This window comes from Ambystoma mexicanum, chromosome 9 (assembly GCF_040938575.1).
Source record: "Ambystoma mexicanum isolate Mex_15411 chromosome 9, UKY_AmexF1_1, whole genome shotgun sequence".
Taxonomy (NCBI): Eukaryota; Metazoa; Chordata; class Amphibia; order Caudata; family Ambystomatidae; genus Ambystoma; species Ambystoma mexicanum.
The window spans coordinates 787,998,005-788,015,611 of NC_090931.1; the positions used below are offsets into that span (position 1 = coordinate 787,998,005).

The 17,607-nt window shown below is 47.0% G+C and overlaps 1 protein-coding gene across 4 annotated transcripts in view; it reads right to left on the minus strand.

Moving 5' to 3' along the window:
• Nucleotides 1-17,607, minus strand: part of ANKRD44 (ankyrin repeat domain 44) — a 1,456,106-nt gene that overhangs the window by 931,284 nt on the left and 507,215 nt on the right. For all 4 annotated transcript variants that reach the window (XM_069615728.1, XM_069615729.1, XM_069615727.1 and 1 more), the window contains exon 3: nt 1,885-1,963. In XM_069615728.1, coding sequence (XP_069471829.1) covers nt 1,885-1,963 — 79 coding nt within the window. The remainder of the gene's footprint in view (nt 1-1,884; nt 1,964-17,607) is intronic.

The window sequence follows — 17,607 nt, forward strand, 5'->3', positions numbered from 1 at the left end:
ATCACGTACAGTCTGATGAAAACAAGCAGGGGGAAATGTCTCTTGTCCTTTTGTCTTTCTTGCCTCTGTATTACACACTGTTGTGACGTGCTTGAGTGGGCATGGTGTGTGTGAGGTCAGAGAATGCTGTGAGATGAGAATGTTGATGGATGAGTGAGGGAATGTTTGTGTGGGGAGGTTCCAGTCCAGGCAGTTGCAAAGATGTAAGGGTGGGTGTTGGGAGCCAGTGGGTTCCTATTAAGCAACTTGATGACACCTTATCTAACAGCAATAAAGGACTGTGCGTGTCACAGAGCATCATTTAAATCACATAGCTTGCGTATGATGGCGAGATGTCTTCGGGGTGTCAAGTCTTGAGTGGGATTGCTCGCTGGATTACCGCAAGAGTGGCCTGATCTGGGCGGGGACTCTAGCAAACCCTGAGGCAAAGGTAGGAGGCCACCTCTGGACTACCACTGGTTTCGTCCTAGGACTGTCGCCGCCTCACTTTTTCAGGGTTCTGCATCTCTGGACCACAAGTCTACCTTTTTTCACTTCTTCGAGGCCCTGCCACATGTTCGTTCCTCTGGAATCTTCTCCTTCTCCCTTCCTTCCTTTTATCTTCACGGACCACTGGTTTCGCCTGCACACCTCGACACTTCGCCATGTGCTTGTTCACCCATGCATCCCAGGTTCCCCAAACATGCATATTGACACGAGGCAAGGTTTCCAGCAGAGACCTGCACTCCAAGTGGGAAAGCTCACCACTGCATCACTTGGGATTCACTGATCTCAGCAGGGTATTACTTTGATCTGTGACTTGCTGCTCTGATCTGAGTCACCTAAAGGTTCAGCACGGTCGTTTGCAGGAGGCGTGTGGTGATCTCTGGCCCCTGCCTGTGGCAAGGTAGGGTTACCCAAGGGATCCCTCAGGTGAATCACCTGAAATTTGAAGGGTGACCGATTATTGCAGCTGACCCACTAACTAAAGCAGATTGATGTTCAGAGCCAATTTGTATCTTGTGCTCCTGGTCTTTCTGACCTCCCATTAAATTAGACTCCAAGTCTCTGATTTGTCTGAATAGGGAACGGGGTTCAGCCCATATTTATACCAATAGGCATTGTGCTCCCGAATCCAAACGCATTATATTAATTGTCAGGGGTGCTGGGGGGGGAAACATAGGTGCTCTGGTTTTACAAATATTCCACACATAAGGTGCCTTCACTCAGAATGATTACTAAAGTTTTGCTTGGGTTAAACATTCTATGCACTCATTGCGAAGTAATTGCCTTACCCGTGAGCTTATCTAGATCCAGAGGGAACAAAACATGATCTGTGAATACATTGCATAAGATGGAGAGGTCAAATAACACGTTCCCCCGGCCGGCATCATACGTCAAGTTCTGACCCGTACAAGGTCCATGTAGTGAAAAATCATCACAGATCTGCAGAGTTGATAAAAACCCACAGCCCTGCACATTTCAGGCCTTCCAGATGAGTGCCAAAAGGGGAATGAAGTGAGCAGCGAGGCCACACCTTTACAAGCCCTCCCATGTGACAGTGCCATTCCTAATTATTGGGAATCAAGGACAGGAGGCTTCAGCCTCAAAAGGACTTCAAGCAGCAGAGCTGTCCAACTCCAGGCCTCTGCGTCGGATTTTCAGGATAGCCCTGAATGATATTCATGAGATACATTTCGTGACAATGATTCTAAATGTATGCACATTTTTCTCATGAATATTAAATAGCCTGAAAACCAGTAAAGTTTCCGGCCCCCAACGCCTGGATGCAAACTCAGAGCAGTCTCTTTTCTTCGTAAAGCAACACTGCAATGGGGAAGCAAGGCGGGTCACACTTGGCAGCGTAGCCGGCATCATGACGCAGTAGAGTGGACACACAGTTACCTGACAGGATGAGCAGTTCGATGATCTCGGCATCCCCCAGGAAAGCGGCGGCGTGCAGAGGGGTGCGCTTCTCGGGGTCCTGCAAAATAAACGGGGCCAAGAATTACAAAACGGGGCGCATGACCTGTGTGCACCAACAACAGGGTAGTTCACAGATGTGTGCCATCACCAGGACGCATGATACAGTAAAGTAAAACGGCCGCGTTTAAGTCATTTTCCAGAAAACCACCATATTTTGAACACGTATTAGCTAAGGAGCAGAACTACATCACCGACCCGTGACTGGACATTGATGGACTCGGGATGCAGAACTCCTAGCATTAAAAGGCCCGATTATCTCGCGGTGTGCTTTACTGTTTGCATGTATGTAAAAGCATGTTTATTATTCTAAGCAGGAACATGTGACTGCCCACATCTGTGCGGTGCAAAATATGTTCATTGATAAAAGGCGTTTGACGGAGTGATGGGGCCCTCACGCCTGAAATATGGAGCCAAAGCCCTCAGCAGAGGCCACCAAGAGCCGCCATGTTCTGTGTTATCATGCACATTCAGACATTTAGGTACCCGATTCCACGAGGCTGCCTCACACTGTACAAGAGTCAGGGCGGAGCCTCGTATGATGAGCGCCAAGAAGGACTTGCCACAAGTAAAAGCGCCCCATGGGGGATGGCTCATGCCAGCACACCCATCCCACATACCCATCCGGCCCACCCACATACGCTTGGTTAAACGTCCAATGTGTGCATTGGTGCAAACAGAAATTTGCAGCTGTGCAATTGAGAAAGAAAAACATTTCTTTTGCGAATAATTTCAATGGGACTAAGAGCATTTATATCTCACACAACAAGCAACCTAAAATTATTTGTTGAGGCAATGACACCCAGGAAAAAATGCCGCATCAAAACGTTACTCAAAAAAAGGTGGTTTACTTCTGACATTTCCAAAAAGAAAAATCATTTTTGTTATTGTGCTACGGTTGAATAAAGCCTTTCACATTTACCGATTTACACACAAAAAAATACAAACAAGAACACTACAAATATGAAACTACGTCATCAATTAACACACCCAGAAGGTCCCGGTCGCCCAGTGCGTAAACATGTGTCGAATAACTATCCAAAATACCGGACACAAATTTCAACGCTGCAATATTCAAAGATCAATATTCAAAGATGCATGTTTCCCGCTTAAAATGCGCAATGTTATGAACAAAACCAGCTAGGTGGAGACATTGCATGGAGTGTAGGCTAGGACAATTAATAAATATATGCTCCAAAGTCTCTTATAGAGTTGTACATAATGATAGTAATACGTGTTGCAGTTGTGTAATTTGTTCTGTAAATTATGGCAACAAAGCTGGTTGGGGGATATTTCAATTGTCCTCTGGTGAGGGCTTGGGAAAACCAGCGTGTAGTGTTAGGCAGGGTAACCACAGAGTGACTAATGACTCTCACCAGGGCAGCTGTGTCTGAACAGTCAGACTTCACTCGTAGGGTAGGAGAGGGGTTGTCAACACACAAAAAAGGACAGTCCACACATTATATATGTAAAATATAATCTTTAATCCTAGTAAAATATCAACAAATATTAACACTTACAAGTAAGTACCTTACAATTAGAAAGGAAGCACGTAAAAACAGCAAAGGTTTCTAAACCCGAACCAGCAATCTATACAAGGTATCAACAAGATTTTACAGGTAAGTAAACTATTTAGACACTTCTAGAAAGTTTAGAGTTTGATCATAGGAATGAACGGGACAAAACCAAAAGTCAACTCCCAGCTATATGGAAAATACAGGCAAGTGCTGCACGAGAGGTGGCCTATGAGCTGGCGAGGATGTATGAACGCACCAGATGAGAGCCAGACTCAGGTCAGATGACCAGAGACTAAAGGTGGCACAGATGGGCTGGAAGCAGACAATCGCAGCGGCAGGGACTGGTCAGTAGTTCTGCACATGTAGCCCAAGGAACTAAAGATGGCCCAAATCATCAAGTATGTGAAAAGGCTGCTTTATGTATGGAGCAGTTTGTTAGTCGCATTAGAGCGAATGGGGCGATAGAGGGCGTCCGGGTTGGGGAAATAGACTATGAGGTGTCCCTTGATGCGGATGATGTCCTGCTCACCCTGGGCAATTCCCGCTCCTTTCCAACTGTGGTACTATAGGAGCTGGATGTCTTTGGGGAGGTCTCTGGATTCCAGATAATTTGTGGTACATAGCATGGGCTGGATGTGTCCCCGAGGCCCCAGGAGAGGAGTGTAATCAGGGCTCTTGCCCCAATACAGTGGAACCGGGAGTCTGTCCCCTACTTACGGGTATGCATCCCTAGTAGGATCAAAGAGGTCTTTCTGGCTAATTTTCTACCGCTGCTTCTGGAATTGGCTGAGGACATGGGCAGGTTGGGACGGCAGGAGATATTTTGGTTTGGTCACATTGAAGCGGTCAAAATTAATCTGATTCCACGCTTCCTCTACCTGTGCTTGGCACTGCCGGTGAGGATCCCCGACTCATCTCCGCGCACTTCAGGGGAATATCTTCAAATTTATCTGAGGGAACAAGCGTGCCAGGATATCCAGGAAAGTGCGGTTGAGACCAGTGAGAGTTGGAGGCCTCTGGGTCCCCGATGTCTTCCGCTATAACCTAGGCCCGCAGCTTTCTAATTCTTTTACCTGGAGTGAGCCCAGTATGCTACCAAAGTGGAAATTAATTTAACAGGCCAAATCAGTGGTAGACTTGGCTCAACTACCTCATATGGACAGGAGACATCTGGGGTAGGAGTGGGGATTCGCTCTGCTTGGAACAACCAAATGTATGCCTTACTTCACAGGGCGAGCTCTTTGCAGTTGGGGAGTGTCAATGGGGTTGGGGCCCCTTACACCTATATGGGACAATCCGTGTTTTCAGCCTGGCCGTGATGGAGAGGGCTTTGGGAAGTGGATACCGGGTGGTCTGGTGAACCTACAACAGCTCTATAAAGATAATAGTCCAATGTCGTTTGATGAATTTAAATCCACCTTTGACCTGCCGGAAATTGAACGGTTCCACTATGCACAACTGCGGCATTGGGCTTCTCACCCACTCACGAAGAAAGGGGCTACAAGGCCACTGTCTGCTCTCGAGCTATCATTGCAAGAGAGGTTGCTACGGGGTCAGATCTCAAATTATATACATTATTGGACACAGGTGACCCTGTTATGCGCTTGCCATATATGGCTAAAAGGGAAGCTGACCTGGGTGGGTCCATTGAGGACGAGGTATGGCTGAGAATATGGGGTAGGATGCTTAGGTCTTCCAGATGTGCCACAGATCTGGAGTGTTCCTATACATTTTTCTATATAGGGTATCTCACTCCAGAAAGGTTGCACCACATTGTCAGGGATTATTCTGCTTATTGGTGGGGTTGTGATGCTGTGGGTTCTCTTTCACGTGGTGTGGTTGTATCCCAAGGTGGGCCTCTTCTGGAAGGAGGTGCTCTCTAAAATGAAGGACATCACAGGATTGTCACTTCCCATGGACACAAGGGTGGTAATTATGGGGGGTGTGGACGCTGGAATATTCCCCCTTACTGGCCCAATGGGCATCCTAATTTGACATTTTCTCCTGGCAGCGAAATCGACCATTGCTTGATCCTGAAAGTCAGCCGAGGGCCCGGTAGCCCAGATGTGGTGGGTTAAGTTGTGGGATGCCTTGGTTGCTGAGAAAATTAGGGCATTGTGTAAAGGACGGTATGCCAAATATGTCTCAGTCTAGACCCCATTCATTGACTTTGCAGAGAATTACCCAACAATTGTTGCCAAGCCCGCCTTGTTACAGCACTTTTCCTCCTTGTGAGACTGTTCATTCTCTGGAAGGGTATTTTGGCGGACACTGTAAATTGGGAAGAGGGGCGGGGGGATGTAGTTGGGTGCTGCCTTGTAAAGGGCGTCACTTGCTTTGGATGATCCCTTGTCACCTGAATTCTCTGTACTGATCCTGTCATTTTCGTTTCTGACCCACCACATGTTAAATTAAATAAAAGTTTTTTGAAAAATAAATGAAAAGAAAAGGCTGCTACAACCTTAACAAATGACACCGTTTGCTGGTGCATATGTGAATTTAGATTCGATGTCGTGTTTCTATTGTTCGATGTTCTGGTTCCTGATTCAAGGACTGCACACAACGCCCCTGGGAATAGAAGCTTGCTCCAGAGACGCAGCTGAGGTCAGCAAGCGCACAGTAGGAAACCCTCGTAATGATGGACAACAGCAGAAAGTTTATCACAATAGTGGCTCATGGGGAAGAGGACAGTGATGCTCCATTCGGGACAAAGGGGTGCAGGATACGACAAATGAGGGCCTCACAATCGAGGGTAGCTTCAGGAGGTCCATCCCAAGAGGTCCCACAAAGGAGCAGGCACTTTTCAACAGCACCCACGTATTTTCCAGTTACATAAATTGGTTCAGTAGCTCAATGGGGAGTACAAAGAGCTGCAGTGGCAGGTGGACCTAGCTACTCCCACTGTATCCAAGAGAGGAGGAAGAGCCTGAGACATGAATCCCTTAGGTACAGGAAGGCAGAGCATCACCCCATCCTAATCACCAACTACACAGATATGATTCCCAGTAGGTTCTGAGGAATGACCCCCGGCTCCCCACAGATCTACTCCGACCCTCCAATCACAGCCTGCATACCTTTCCACATTTTGGTGACCATCCAAACGTCACATTGATTGAAGTGTCCCAGGGACCCTCATCCACAACTAACTGAAGGTTATTTATACAAAGTAGCCTGTGTGGGCACTGGAGAGCGTCCCACAAAGCAAAAAAAAGGCTGTTACGAGGGTAAAACACATTAAGAACAAACAACAAAACAGCTAGGCCATTAGACTTACACCCCTCCTAGTAGCAGATGTGCCTTTGTCCAGGCAGGGGGTCGCTACTGTGATGATTCCAAGGAGATCATCACTTCTCCCCAGGACGGACCCCCCCCTTTGGGACTAGGAAGGTGAGCCTGCTACGTTTACCCCCAATGGGACAGGCAAAGAAGGATCCCCCTGCAGGTGACCTCCCCTTCGGGGACAAGAAATCCCCAGAAAGAGGCACCATTCACCATCTCTCCCCCACACCCCAACCAACCACTAAGATGTTTGTTGGATATGTGGGGGCTTAGATGTATGATAATCCTAAACCCCCTTTGTCATGGCTGGTTTGGGTTTTGACTCCAACTATCCCCAGTTCTCCTGTAAACACCAGAGGAGCCAGTGGACCAGCCCCTGCAGGAGCGTCGCATAAAGAAGCAATCAGAAGTGTCGTTGGAAGAAGCCAGCAGAGCTCAAGTGAGTCGGGAGGCCCGGAGGTGTGGCTGAGCAGAGAGCTCGCCAGACTTTGCTTCTCAACCCAGGGTCTGCACTGCCTGCGGGAAGCCAGTAGTGCATACCGGTAGCAGACGAGCAGTTGGAATGGTCCAACCTGGCGAAGTGGAAGCAAACGAGGAACCTTGGAGCACTGATGCACAGGCCCCATGGGAACCTGTAGTCGCATCCCCAGGCAAAGCAAGTGGGAGACAAAAAGCGAAAGCAGCCGACGCAGAACCCAGTTGACAACTCGTGTAAGCGGCTCTTAATCGGACAGACTGGACGTCCTTCCCGAGGAACCAGGAGACGACCAGTAAAGCAAGTAAGAGGAGGAAGGACCCCAGAGAGGGGAGAGCACAGAGAAACCCCAAGGCGGAGAGAGCCCAGAGAAGCCCCAAGGCGGGGAGAGCCCAGAGAAGCCCCAAGGCGGGGAGAGCACAGAGAAACCCCAAGGCGGGGAGAGCACAGAGAAACCCCAAGGCGGGGAGAGCACAGAGAAGCCCCAAGGCGGGGAGCGCACAGAGAAGCCCCAAGGCGGGGAGCGCACAGAGAAGCCCCAAGGCGGGGAGCGCACAGAGAAGCCCCAAGGCGGGGAGCGCACAGAGAAGCCCCAAGGCGGGGAGCGCACAGAGAAGCCCCAAGGCGGGGAGCGCACAGAGAAGCCCCAAGGTGGGGAGAGCACAGAGAAGGCCTAAGGTGGGGAGAGCACAGAGAAGGCCCAAGGTGGAGAGAGCACAAAGAAGCTGCAAGGTGGAGAGAGCACAAAGAAGCCCCAAGGTGGGGAAAGAGAAAGAAACCAACCCTGCAGTGGGGGAAGAATAGGGAAACCCTGGAGTGGAGGGGGGAAAAAAGAAACCAGCCTCAGAGTGGAGAAAGAAGGAAGAAAACCCAGCGTGGGTAGTGAGAAGGAGGAGAGTACCAGGGAGAAGGGTGGATGGAAAAAACTCCATATTGGGGAACAAGGAGGAGGAAAACCCCAGGGTGTGGAGGAAGAGACTGAGAAATACAGACTGGGGAAACAAGAAAGACACCCCCACCCCACCGCCTGAAGGGAGAAATGCAGAGACTGATACTTTTTGACAAGGAAGAGAGCGACCTGGCTGCAACCTGGGACGGCATTTCAGCAGTGCCTGAACTGTACAAACTGGAAATGTGAACCTAGGCAAAGGCCTATGGTAATGAGTCCAAAGGAGGTGGGGGTCAGAAACCACCAGCCACCCCTTTCATTGGGAAATTCTCCAAAAGCTGTCTTTGTTTTCGTGGTTTCCCTTTCTAGAGATAGGGAAAGAAACTATGTTAGGGTAGGATTTCCAAACAGAGGACTGTATTTTTATTTTTTATTTTGATATTAGGTGGTTGACTTGAGTTAAGCCTTTCACAAATACATGTCACAGAAAAAATAAAAAAGGAAAACACAATCTAAAAAATGGCCTCCATGAAGGGAGTCAGAACACTAACAAACAGAGCCCATTTCTTCTCTTTACAGCTCATCACGATCGTTGCTTAATTAGCTCAAGAACTTTCACCAGGTAAGTAACCAAAGCAATGATTACGGATATCCTTTACCCTTGCATGAATATACTCCACCATTCATCATCTTGGTCTCTTCAAGAAGGTCCCCCAAGGACTCAGTTCCAAGAGCTGTTACAGCTTTACAAAACAACAGCAGATGTTCAATATCTTCTTTCACAGACTTCCCTTTGCAAAGCCTACAGCTATCACACTTATCATTGAAAGCTGCTCCGACACCTTGACTCCGACACCTTGACAAGTATCACGGGAGACTGCTATAAGGCCTGCATACTGCAACACCATGAGAGTATAGTTTAGACCGGCGGGATTGCTCGTCTCACAATCCAATCTTGTCTCCAGATCTTGACTTTTACTGACCCTGGGTTGGCCAGCAACTGTTCTTCTCTTGTGTCTAGGCTTTTCAATACATTATTAGAGGCATTTTTCCATGCATGCAAGGACTGATCATTTCCACTTTCCACTGAGGAGTGCTCCTTTCAGTAGACAGAAGCCTCTTACTGGGGCTATTAATATGCACTTTCGATACAATGCTAAGTTCTTCCACGTGACCAGAGCACGTAGGGAGATCAGCCCTACTTCTAATCTCAGCACTTGTATTGGAACACAATTCAGAGATTCACAACTCTTTTCCAATACAGAGGACTGTGTTTATGTTGAGACCTCCTGACATCTTGTTGCCTACCCTTTAAATCTGTTTCTGATTAGAATAGGGTTTTGAGTTCCCATATATTGGGAAAGAGTAGGCCTTTTTTAAATAATAAAAGACAAAACGTGCCTCAGTCTCCTGATTCTGACTTACCACACTAACAATGTGGTAAAACGTTTAGGATTAGGAGACTTTCATCGGAAAAAAACTTGTCTCCTTTGTATCACCCCTGCATTGGCACCAGATACATGGTTTCAAACTCGCGGAAGCTGCAATGCCCCACCAACCTCCTTATGGGGTCCAGCCTGACACCCTCGATTCACAGTGCCCGTCAAGACCCCCACAGAGGGGAAAGGGAAGTGGATAAAATAAAAAACCCAGGTTGAAGAATTATTAATTTTATTATGGTATTTATTGAGCCGGAACTAGCTCCGAGAAGCAATGCAGCGCTTTACAGAGGTTTACAACGGTACAGATGCATAACGGAGCATGTATACAGCGGGGGTAGGATAGAGAGGGGCACAGGAGGGGTACAGCTGTACAGGGCAGCATGCAGGAAAGGGGTGGACGGTGTTTACCAAGTTAGGTGGCACAGGGGCGACTTGATGGCATGCTGAACAAGAACTTTCTGAAAAGAAGGCTCAAGGGAACCCTCCAATACTGAAATGGAAGATTAACACTTACAGCTGACACAAGAATAGAAGAATAGCAATAGCCTGGTTTTGAAAAAGGCTTTATATAGCCGAAACACGTGTCAAAAGAGAGGGGCATATTGAATTAAATATGGGCATCTGACATTGAATATTAAACAGACTTTCTATTGAAACCATATACAAATATTCTTTTCATTATTTTTGGGGAGCCCGGCGCACCGTAGGACTACCAGAACAAGACTTAATTCCCAAAAAGTTTCTTCCCTCCATTACCAGAGAATGTCCGCTGTTGTTCCTACAGACAGCTTGAAATAAGTACAATCCCAATCCACCTTTATGCATCTCAGAAGTTCTAGAAGCAACTGGGCAAAATCCTTCTTTTCTTTCTTTTTCGTGGTATTTAAATTCCTACTTCCTTGAAGGAACTAACCAACCTATTTATACTACAAGTTTTAAATCTACGCTGCAACCTCTTCTGATTATTGACTATTTGAATAAATATTATTTACACAAGAATATTCTTTCCTTTTTTTGTTTATGATCTGTTTGTTGCCGAATCCTCTGCCACACAAAAGGGTTCCCTGTAAAAGTCTGTGCTGCTACACACCCTTCTCAAGCGTACGCATCCGATCCTTGCGTTGCGAACGCCGCCTGCATCACCATGGAAACTCCTTTCACACTGGTACCAATAGCAATGAGTGTCATTGTCGAGCATGACAAAAGGTTCCTTACTCCATCGCTGAAGTGTGCTCCCTCCAACGCCCACGTCTCCCAACAAATTTACTCCACATGCAACTGTTCTTTCAGAGAAACTGCCACCCTGCGCATCAAATACCACTGCTCTTGGCGATAATCACAGTAATAACATTAGTTGGTACTCTTTCTAATAAATATAGACTTGTTTTCTTGCAGATTGTTATTCTTTTGTACATAGGTTATCCTTTCTAAATGTAACAATGTATAACTAAAATTTTACTTTATACACAAACTGGAAAATTCCCCATCAGGTCTTGCTTCTTGGGAAAACGGTATCTGCCTGAACTCCTAGTCACTGAATATTCTCCTGGCCCTTTGTAATCTTCTCCTTATCCTAGTCGCTGGAGCCTTTTGGGCTAGGTCTTTCCTGGTCAGAAATGACAGAATGAAAGGCCCACGTTAAAAACTCACCCGGGTTGCTATGGACCCAGAGGACATGTGCCTTAGTTTGTTGCGAAGGATTTTGGGGTAAAAGAGAGGAGTTACACGATTCTACACGATTCTAGATATAGGCTCATGATTTGGGAAGAAGAGTAGAATAATTAAGTCAAAGGTGTATAGCTCTTTGGTAGGTGAAGGTCCCTCTCAACCAGTAGTAGTTGAATAGCTTGAGCCACAGGACCATTCCACAGCATTGGGTAGGGAAGAAAGTAACAAGGATGTAGTGGGAATTTTGTACTCTCAGAACCTGGGTAACAGAGGAACATCTTTTGTTCCCACTCATTTAGCTTTCCCAGAACGTTTCAGATGTGACCCTAAGAGATTTAAGACCTTTGACTTTCAGTACCCAGTGTGAGTTACATTTCATCTGTCTGCCGGAAGCTTACCCTACCGAGGTCACCAACGTGGCATTTATTTTGTTGTATCTGGCAGATGATGTGTCAGCCTGGTCCCTTTAGGGACTAAAGGAGGAATCATTTTGCTGGACCGGAGAACATTGAAGACACAGTTGTGTAAGATGTTTGATAGGAAAAAAATACTCCCACAGTGTTGATGGAGAATTGTTAGAATTGAAACAGGGAAATCGGGATTTGGTGTCGTATATCACACAGTTTCAGTGAAAAAATAGTCCATAGGTGCCCCTCGGCGAGAACAAACACGGCTAAATGACCTGTTCTTTGGGAAGGTATTCACTCGAGAGTCTGCAGCCACACTTTAGCTCACTGAACCTTTCACAGAAGGGAAATATCCATTTGCATATCATTTTTGTCCCGCCCACTTGGGCAGTCCAGCACCGAAATGCTATGGCAATTCTCTACTGAACAAGAGTACCAACAGCAACCCCATACATGTGTTGCAGCCTTATTGGGCCTCAGTGTGGTGGAGCTGTGCCTCTCGGAGCACAGTGAGCAAGGGATCCACGCCTGGATGACCCTAGGAAACTTAGGGTGATTAAACCCAGGTCCTTTATACAAGGAAAAAATAGTCCATGGGTGCCCCTCTGTGAGAACGAACATGGCTAAATGGCCTGTTCTTTGAGAAGGTACCCACTCGAGAGTCTGCAGTCACGCAGTTTCAGACTTTGATATTAGAGGTTGAGTGGCCAGAAGAGAAGAGGGTATCTTTGTTTTACAGGGGCTTGAAGGATGAGTTGAAGGATGCGCTGGGGACATTTGTGGACTTGCATCATGCGTAGCTTTGATTGGCTGGATGAGACAGGCAGGTTTAGGTTAGGTGAGCCTAGTAGTGAAAGGAGAACTATTCCAGAAGGAAGAACCTGGGTTAGAAGTGACACGCCCAGGGTGGAGTTGGTACGTAGAGAGTTATCACACAAAAATACAATTTCAACTTTCATACATATGATCGCCGGGAAAAGGCTGTGGTGACTTTATATATGGTGACCATATATATGGGGTCAAAGGGACAGGGGGTGTCCCTCACTCCCCCTGGAAAAAAAGGTTTTGGAGTTGCAGGGGTGTCCCCCGGATGTTCAATGTGATAATGTCCCTGCAAACCACAGCCATTTTTTCTCGACAATTTTGTCAAACCTCCATTTATGCACGGACATTATCACATGGAACCGCACCGGGACCGTTGGAGCAGACGAGAAGAGCAGAGGAAGCCTCTGACAAGGAACCCCATCCCAGGTAGGACCAGTGACATGCTTCATCCCATGAGAAGGTAAAGGGAGGCATGGGAGACCCGGTAGAGATATGGGGAGGCGGAGAGAGGGACACAACGTAATGTTTCTCACCCCAATGGCAGTCATAGGACTATTGGGGAACAAAACTGTGTAGAGTGCATCAGGGAAAATCTCCCTCTCCCAGTTGTAGCGCGATAGCTGCGGAACATTGAAGAGTGAACTAAACATCCAAGGGGAAATTCCTTGTTGCAGTGGCAGCAATAATCCCACTGATCACCAGAGAAGGGTCTGGGACCCTAACAAGAGTGAACCAAGCATCTGAAGAGAACTTCCTCATCGCAGTGGCAAAAATAAGTCCACTGACCAACATTGAAGGGCCTGGAACCCCAACACAAGGAATCTGAGAACCCAAGAAGAACTTACACTGCAGAGTGACACAAATAAGTCCATTGACCAGCAGAAAAGGGTCTGGGACTTTGCTGGTACCGAGAGAGAGTGGCACAGCACACAGCTTGTTGAACGATATGAAAAGGAACTATTTGAGGAGTCATTCTCATGGGGACGACAGAAAACCCCTTGGGGCATATTCAAAAGATGCCCGGGAAAGAAAGTAATTCCCCCTGGCCTTATCGTGAAATGTACAGACTAGTACCAAGAGAAGGGATTTATTCCCTCTGGCAAACGTTTTAGAAGAGAACATTCTTTTGAACACCAGCCAGATACCAGGAAAAGGGAGTCATTCTCCTGGGAAAGGAACTTTCTGTTGGATTATATTAGTCTTAAGTAATAGTATAAGGGATAGAAGTACGTTGTGACACAGGACACTGGTGTTTGATTTTGACAGACATTCACACAGATCCTTTAGTATTAGTTTGAGACAGGAAATCCCTCTTCGATGATGGGGAATGCAAGGGTCTTTTCTTTTATAAATAAAAGTCTATAACCACCAACATGCCACCTTTGTGTCAGCTTCCTTCTTCAACACCCTAACATACCTTAAGTGCTGCAATGTGCATATGGGGCATTTGTAAAATTGTTTGCAGAGGTGTGCACAAGGTTGAGTGGTCCCAGTGAAGATAAAGTCATGCATGTGAGGATGGGGCTGAGCAATACAATTTACAAGCCATCTGATTGATAATTATCGCTATTCTTGCAGGAGATCATTATAGCCAACCATCCAAGCTGTTGATCTTTATTCATAATACTGCATAAGGTCAATATTGTTAATCACCAATCTGCTCTTGTTATTGCTAATCTCCTATCAATTGATACTTAGAGCAAATCATCAGTTAGTCAGTACTGCTAACCCTGTCTGGTGGTCTGTCACTGTCCAGAGGGCATCAGGGTTCTGAGACTAACCCTCCAACCCACTAAGTTCATGACGAGATGAAAGGCCAGAAATACGCGCAGCAACTCAGTTTATTTTGATGAATCCCAAATGCACCAATGATTGACAGGTACACTGAGAGGTGCCCACTCAGCCAGCCATACAGACCAAATACAATGCAAATCTTTCCAAGTGTGGGAGAAGAGCCCATGAACAGAGACACCTATATGGACAGCCTGGACTGAACACCAAGAAGCCATGATTCTGACGTCATTAGTGACACCACGACAGAGCAGCGCTAGACATGAAGCACACGTGCAGTCCGCACTGCACCACATAAACACACACTGGAATGCATGAAGAGCATGAGCACACTGTTCAATAGCTAGAGGGCAGATACATATGCATATGCATACGGTCATTAGCCAAATGCAGCAACGCAGAACCACAAGGCACAAGAGATCCTGGGCAAGCTTGAAGATGCTTAACACAAATAACCCTATGAACTGCAGGGATATACATGGAACCTGGCAGAACCAAGTGTGACTAACTTATGGATAACGTAACATACTATGAACAATGTAGAAACGGCATTATAAGGCTTAGGAAAATCACAACAGGCCTGAAATATCTAAGAAGGAGACAAACAGATCTACTAAGGCAGGAGAGAGAGCAGGATGCGTGAGACAGGGCCCACAGCCAAAGTCAGGGATATGAAGAGACATTCCAATCCCCAGATGACAAAAGGACCAGCTGCAGAGAAACAGAATAAATACTCATAATTTGGAGCAGCAGAGCTCCAAATTGTGGTCTCTAAACACGTAATGCAGCCAAGCAAACCAATGGAAAGCCTCCTGTGGTTGGAAAGAGAAGCCATTCCCAGCAACCAGACGAAGATTGCAAAAAGTGTTGTTACCGTTAGGAGAATATTCTCATAAGGCAAAGGTGGTGTACACAAGTTACAATACAGACACATTCGTTCACATCAACTTGAAAAGGTACACAGCGAGCTGAGGACTCATTTGAGTCCCAAGCCTGGGGGGGTTCAGCGCTAACCAATCACAGTTTAGTATTCCAGGGGTGGATGGCAACAGACAAGAACCAATGGTAAGCCCACTACTCTGCAACAATGTAATAGTGGATTGGGGACGGGACAGGCCAGCCACCTGGCATGTAAGAGACACTATTATAACATGATATGTGACCATATATGTTATTATACTCACGAGAGCCAATCGCTCACACCAATAGGTTTTTGGAGAAGGGCCCAAGTGATGACGAAGTAGTGATGTCGTTTTGCGGTGAAACTGGCCTGCAGGCCAGGAGAAGTTGAGAAGTACTAGAATCCACCTGTGTTCTTGTATCGATCCCTGTTGGTTTTATTTGCAATAAACCGCAGTTTGAACTTGCCGTTGACGGAGTCCTCCGTGTATACTGGGGGAGGGAGTTGGGCCCTCCAAGTCTGCGGACTTCCAGCATCGCTCTGGCATACCTGGGAGTTCTCCCCAATAGCAGGAACCCAATGGGGCAGGCCAGAACCATATGATAGGGGAATTCTTGTGACCCAGACTTAACAGACCCATTGGGAGTCACTGAAGTGGTCTTAAATGATCGGCTTCTGGGTGACATTCTGATGGTGTCTGTGGTGTTCCTTGGGGGTGTTTGAAGAATAGTCTCTAGGGCGCCCAAGACCAGCAGCCTTAAGACACCTGGATGCACCTGGGTAACAAGTTCCAAGGAGGTCAATGGACCCGACAGCATGAGGATGCAACGTGAAGAAGTCCATGTCATTCCCACAAGGGAATGTAACAATGACGAAAACCAAGGGAGATCCAGAATCAGTGCGGGGGCAGTTCAAGGTCTTATTTCACCAATGCCAACAGAGTTCAGAAGCAAACCACAAACCAATCTAGAGCGTATTGCTGAGGGCTAGAATCCTAGAAGAATGCTGACAGTTCAAGCACACACACACTCAATTGTAGAGCAATGTAAAAAAAGGCCAAGTATGTATAAAACCCTCCACTTACAATGGTTTCCAGGAGTTCAGGTGTGAGGCTAGATCAAAAGGTCTACACCAAGATATCTGCTAGAAATGGACAGAGGCAAGGGCTGCTGGGGAATTCAGTTCTATGCCCATTCCCGGTCGCTAAATGACAATTTTTTGCGCTTTTGGTTGGTTACACATTTCCGGATCTGTACAATTTTTTATACATACATGGCACATACACTCTGGGCATATTCCTGTAATTTTTCATGTTCCTAACATAATCACAATAGCTACAATATTAAATATTTCGTGGTTCAGTCTCTGAATGTCGCACAGATTCCAAATTAGTTTTAAACTGTGAGTGAATTGTTCATTTTAATAATCTCCAAGTTTCATATTTTTGTCAGTGCGGCACAATATTTTATAAGTCTTTTCCCAAAACATAGTTACTTTAGTTTCCCATCCACATTTCCAGTCTGGCCCGCCTCCAAGCTTGGCTGAGTCAGAGAGTCACATGGTCTTCTTCCTGCCACGGCAGCTGTTGTCAGTCACACCCGAATTAGCATTTTCTATTCAGTTCAAGGAACCCATTGTCTACACTCAGAGCAACATGCCAGAGTTGCCCTCCCAGTTCCTTTCACACCAGCCTTCCAGTTTCTTAGCAGAGAGCAGGGGGGAAGAGTTCTTTGTTTGGGAGAAGGTGTGGAATGTCTTTGAAGCTCAGTGTGGCTAACTTTAACTTTTAAACACAATGGGCCTCATTACGACCCTGGCGCTAAGTGAAAAACGATGGCGGTAAATGGTTACCGCCATCGTTTTCCGCCAGGTCCGATCATGACCCGTGACCGTTAACTACGATGCCATTAGCGGCATCGTAGTTAACGCTGCCGCTAACTGCGCTAAGGGTGCGCGCACGCGACCGCCCACACCATACTTAGCGCCATGGCGGAAAGGTACGCAAATGCCGACCCAAGCGGACATGCACCTAAAGCCATCACCCAACCCGTTAAGTACCTTACCGCCATGGTGCAAATAACGCCATCGCGAACCAACCGTAAAGGGCCATGTTAAGTGAATGCAGCTGCCACAGGTGCACAGAAACAGCACAGGTGAAGGCAATACAGACTCAGGGAAGTACAAAAAGAGCACACCCCACCCCTTCCCACACCCAGTCACACTCCACAATGATGCCAATACGACTAGCAATGTTGGGGCTGGAGGACCTGATAGCAATGCATGTGCTACAACAGCAACAACAACAACAGGCAGCACAGAGGAGACGCAGGAGGAGAAGGAGGGCAAGGCAGGCCCAGCAAGCCCCACCAGCACAGCCAGTGCCACCACGCAGGCAGCCCCCAATCCCACGCATCAGAGCCAATCCATTCAACCTCACTGCTGAGCAGATCC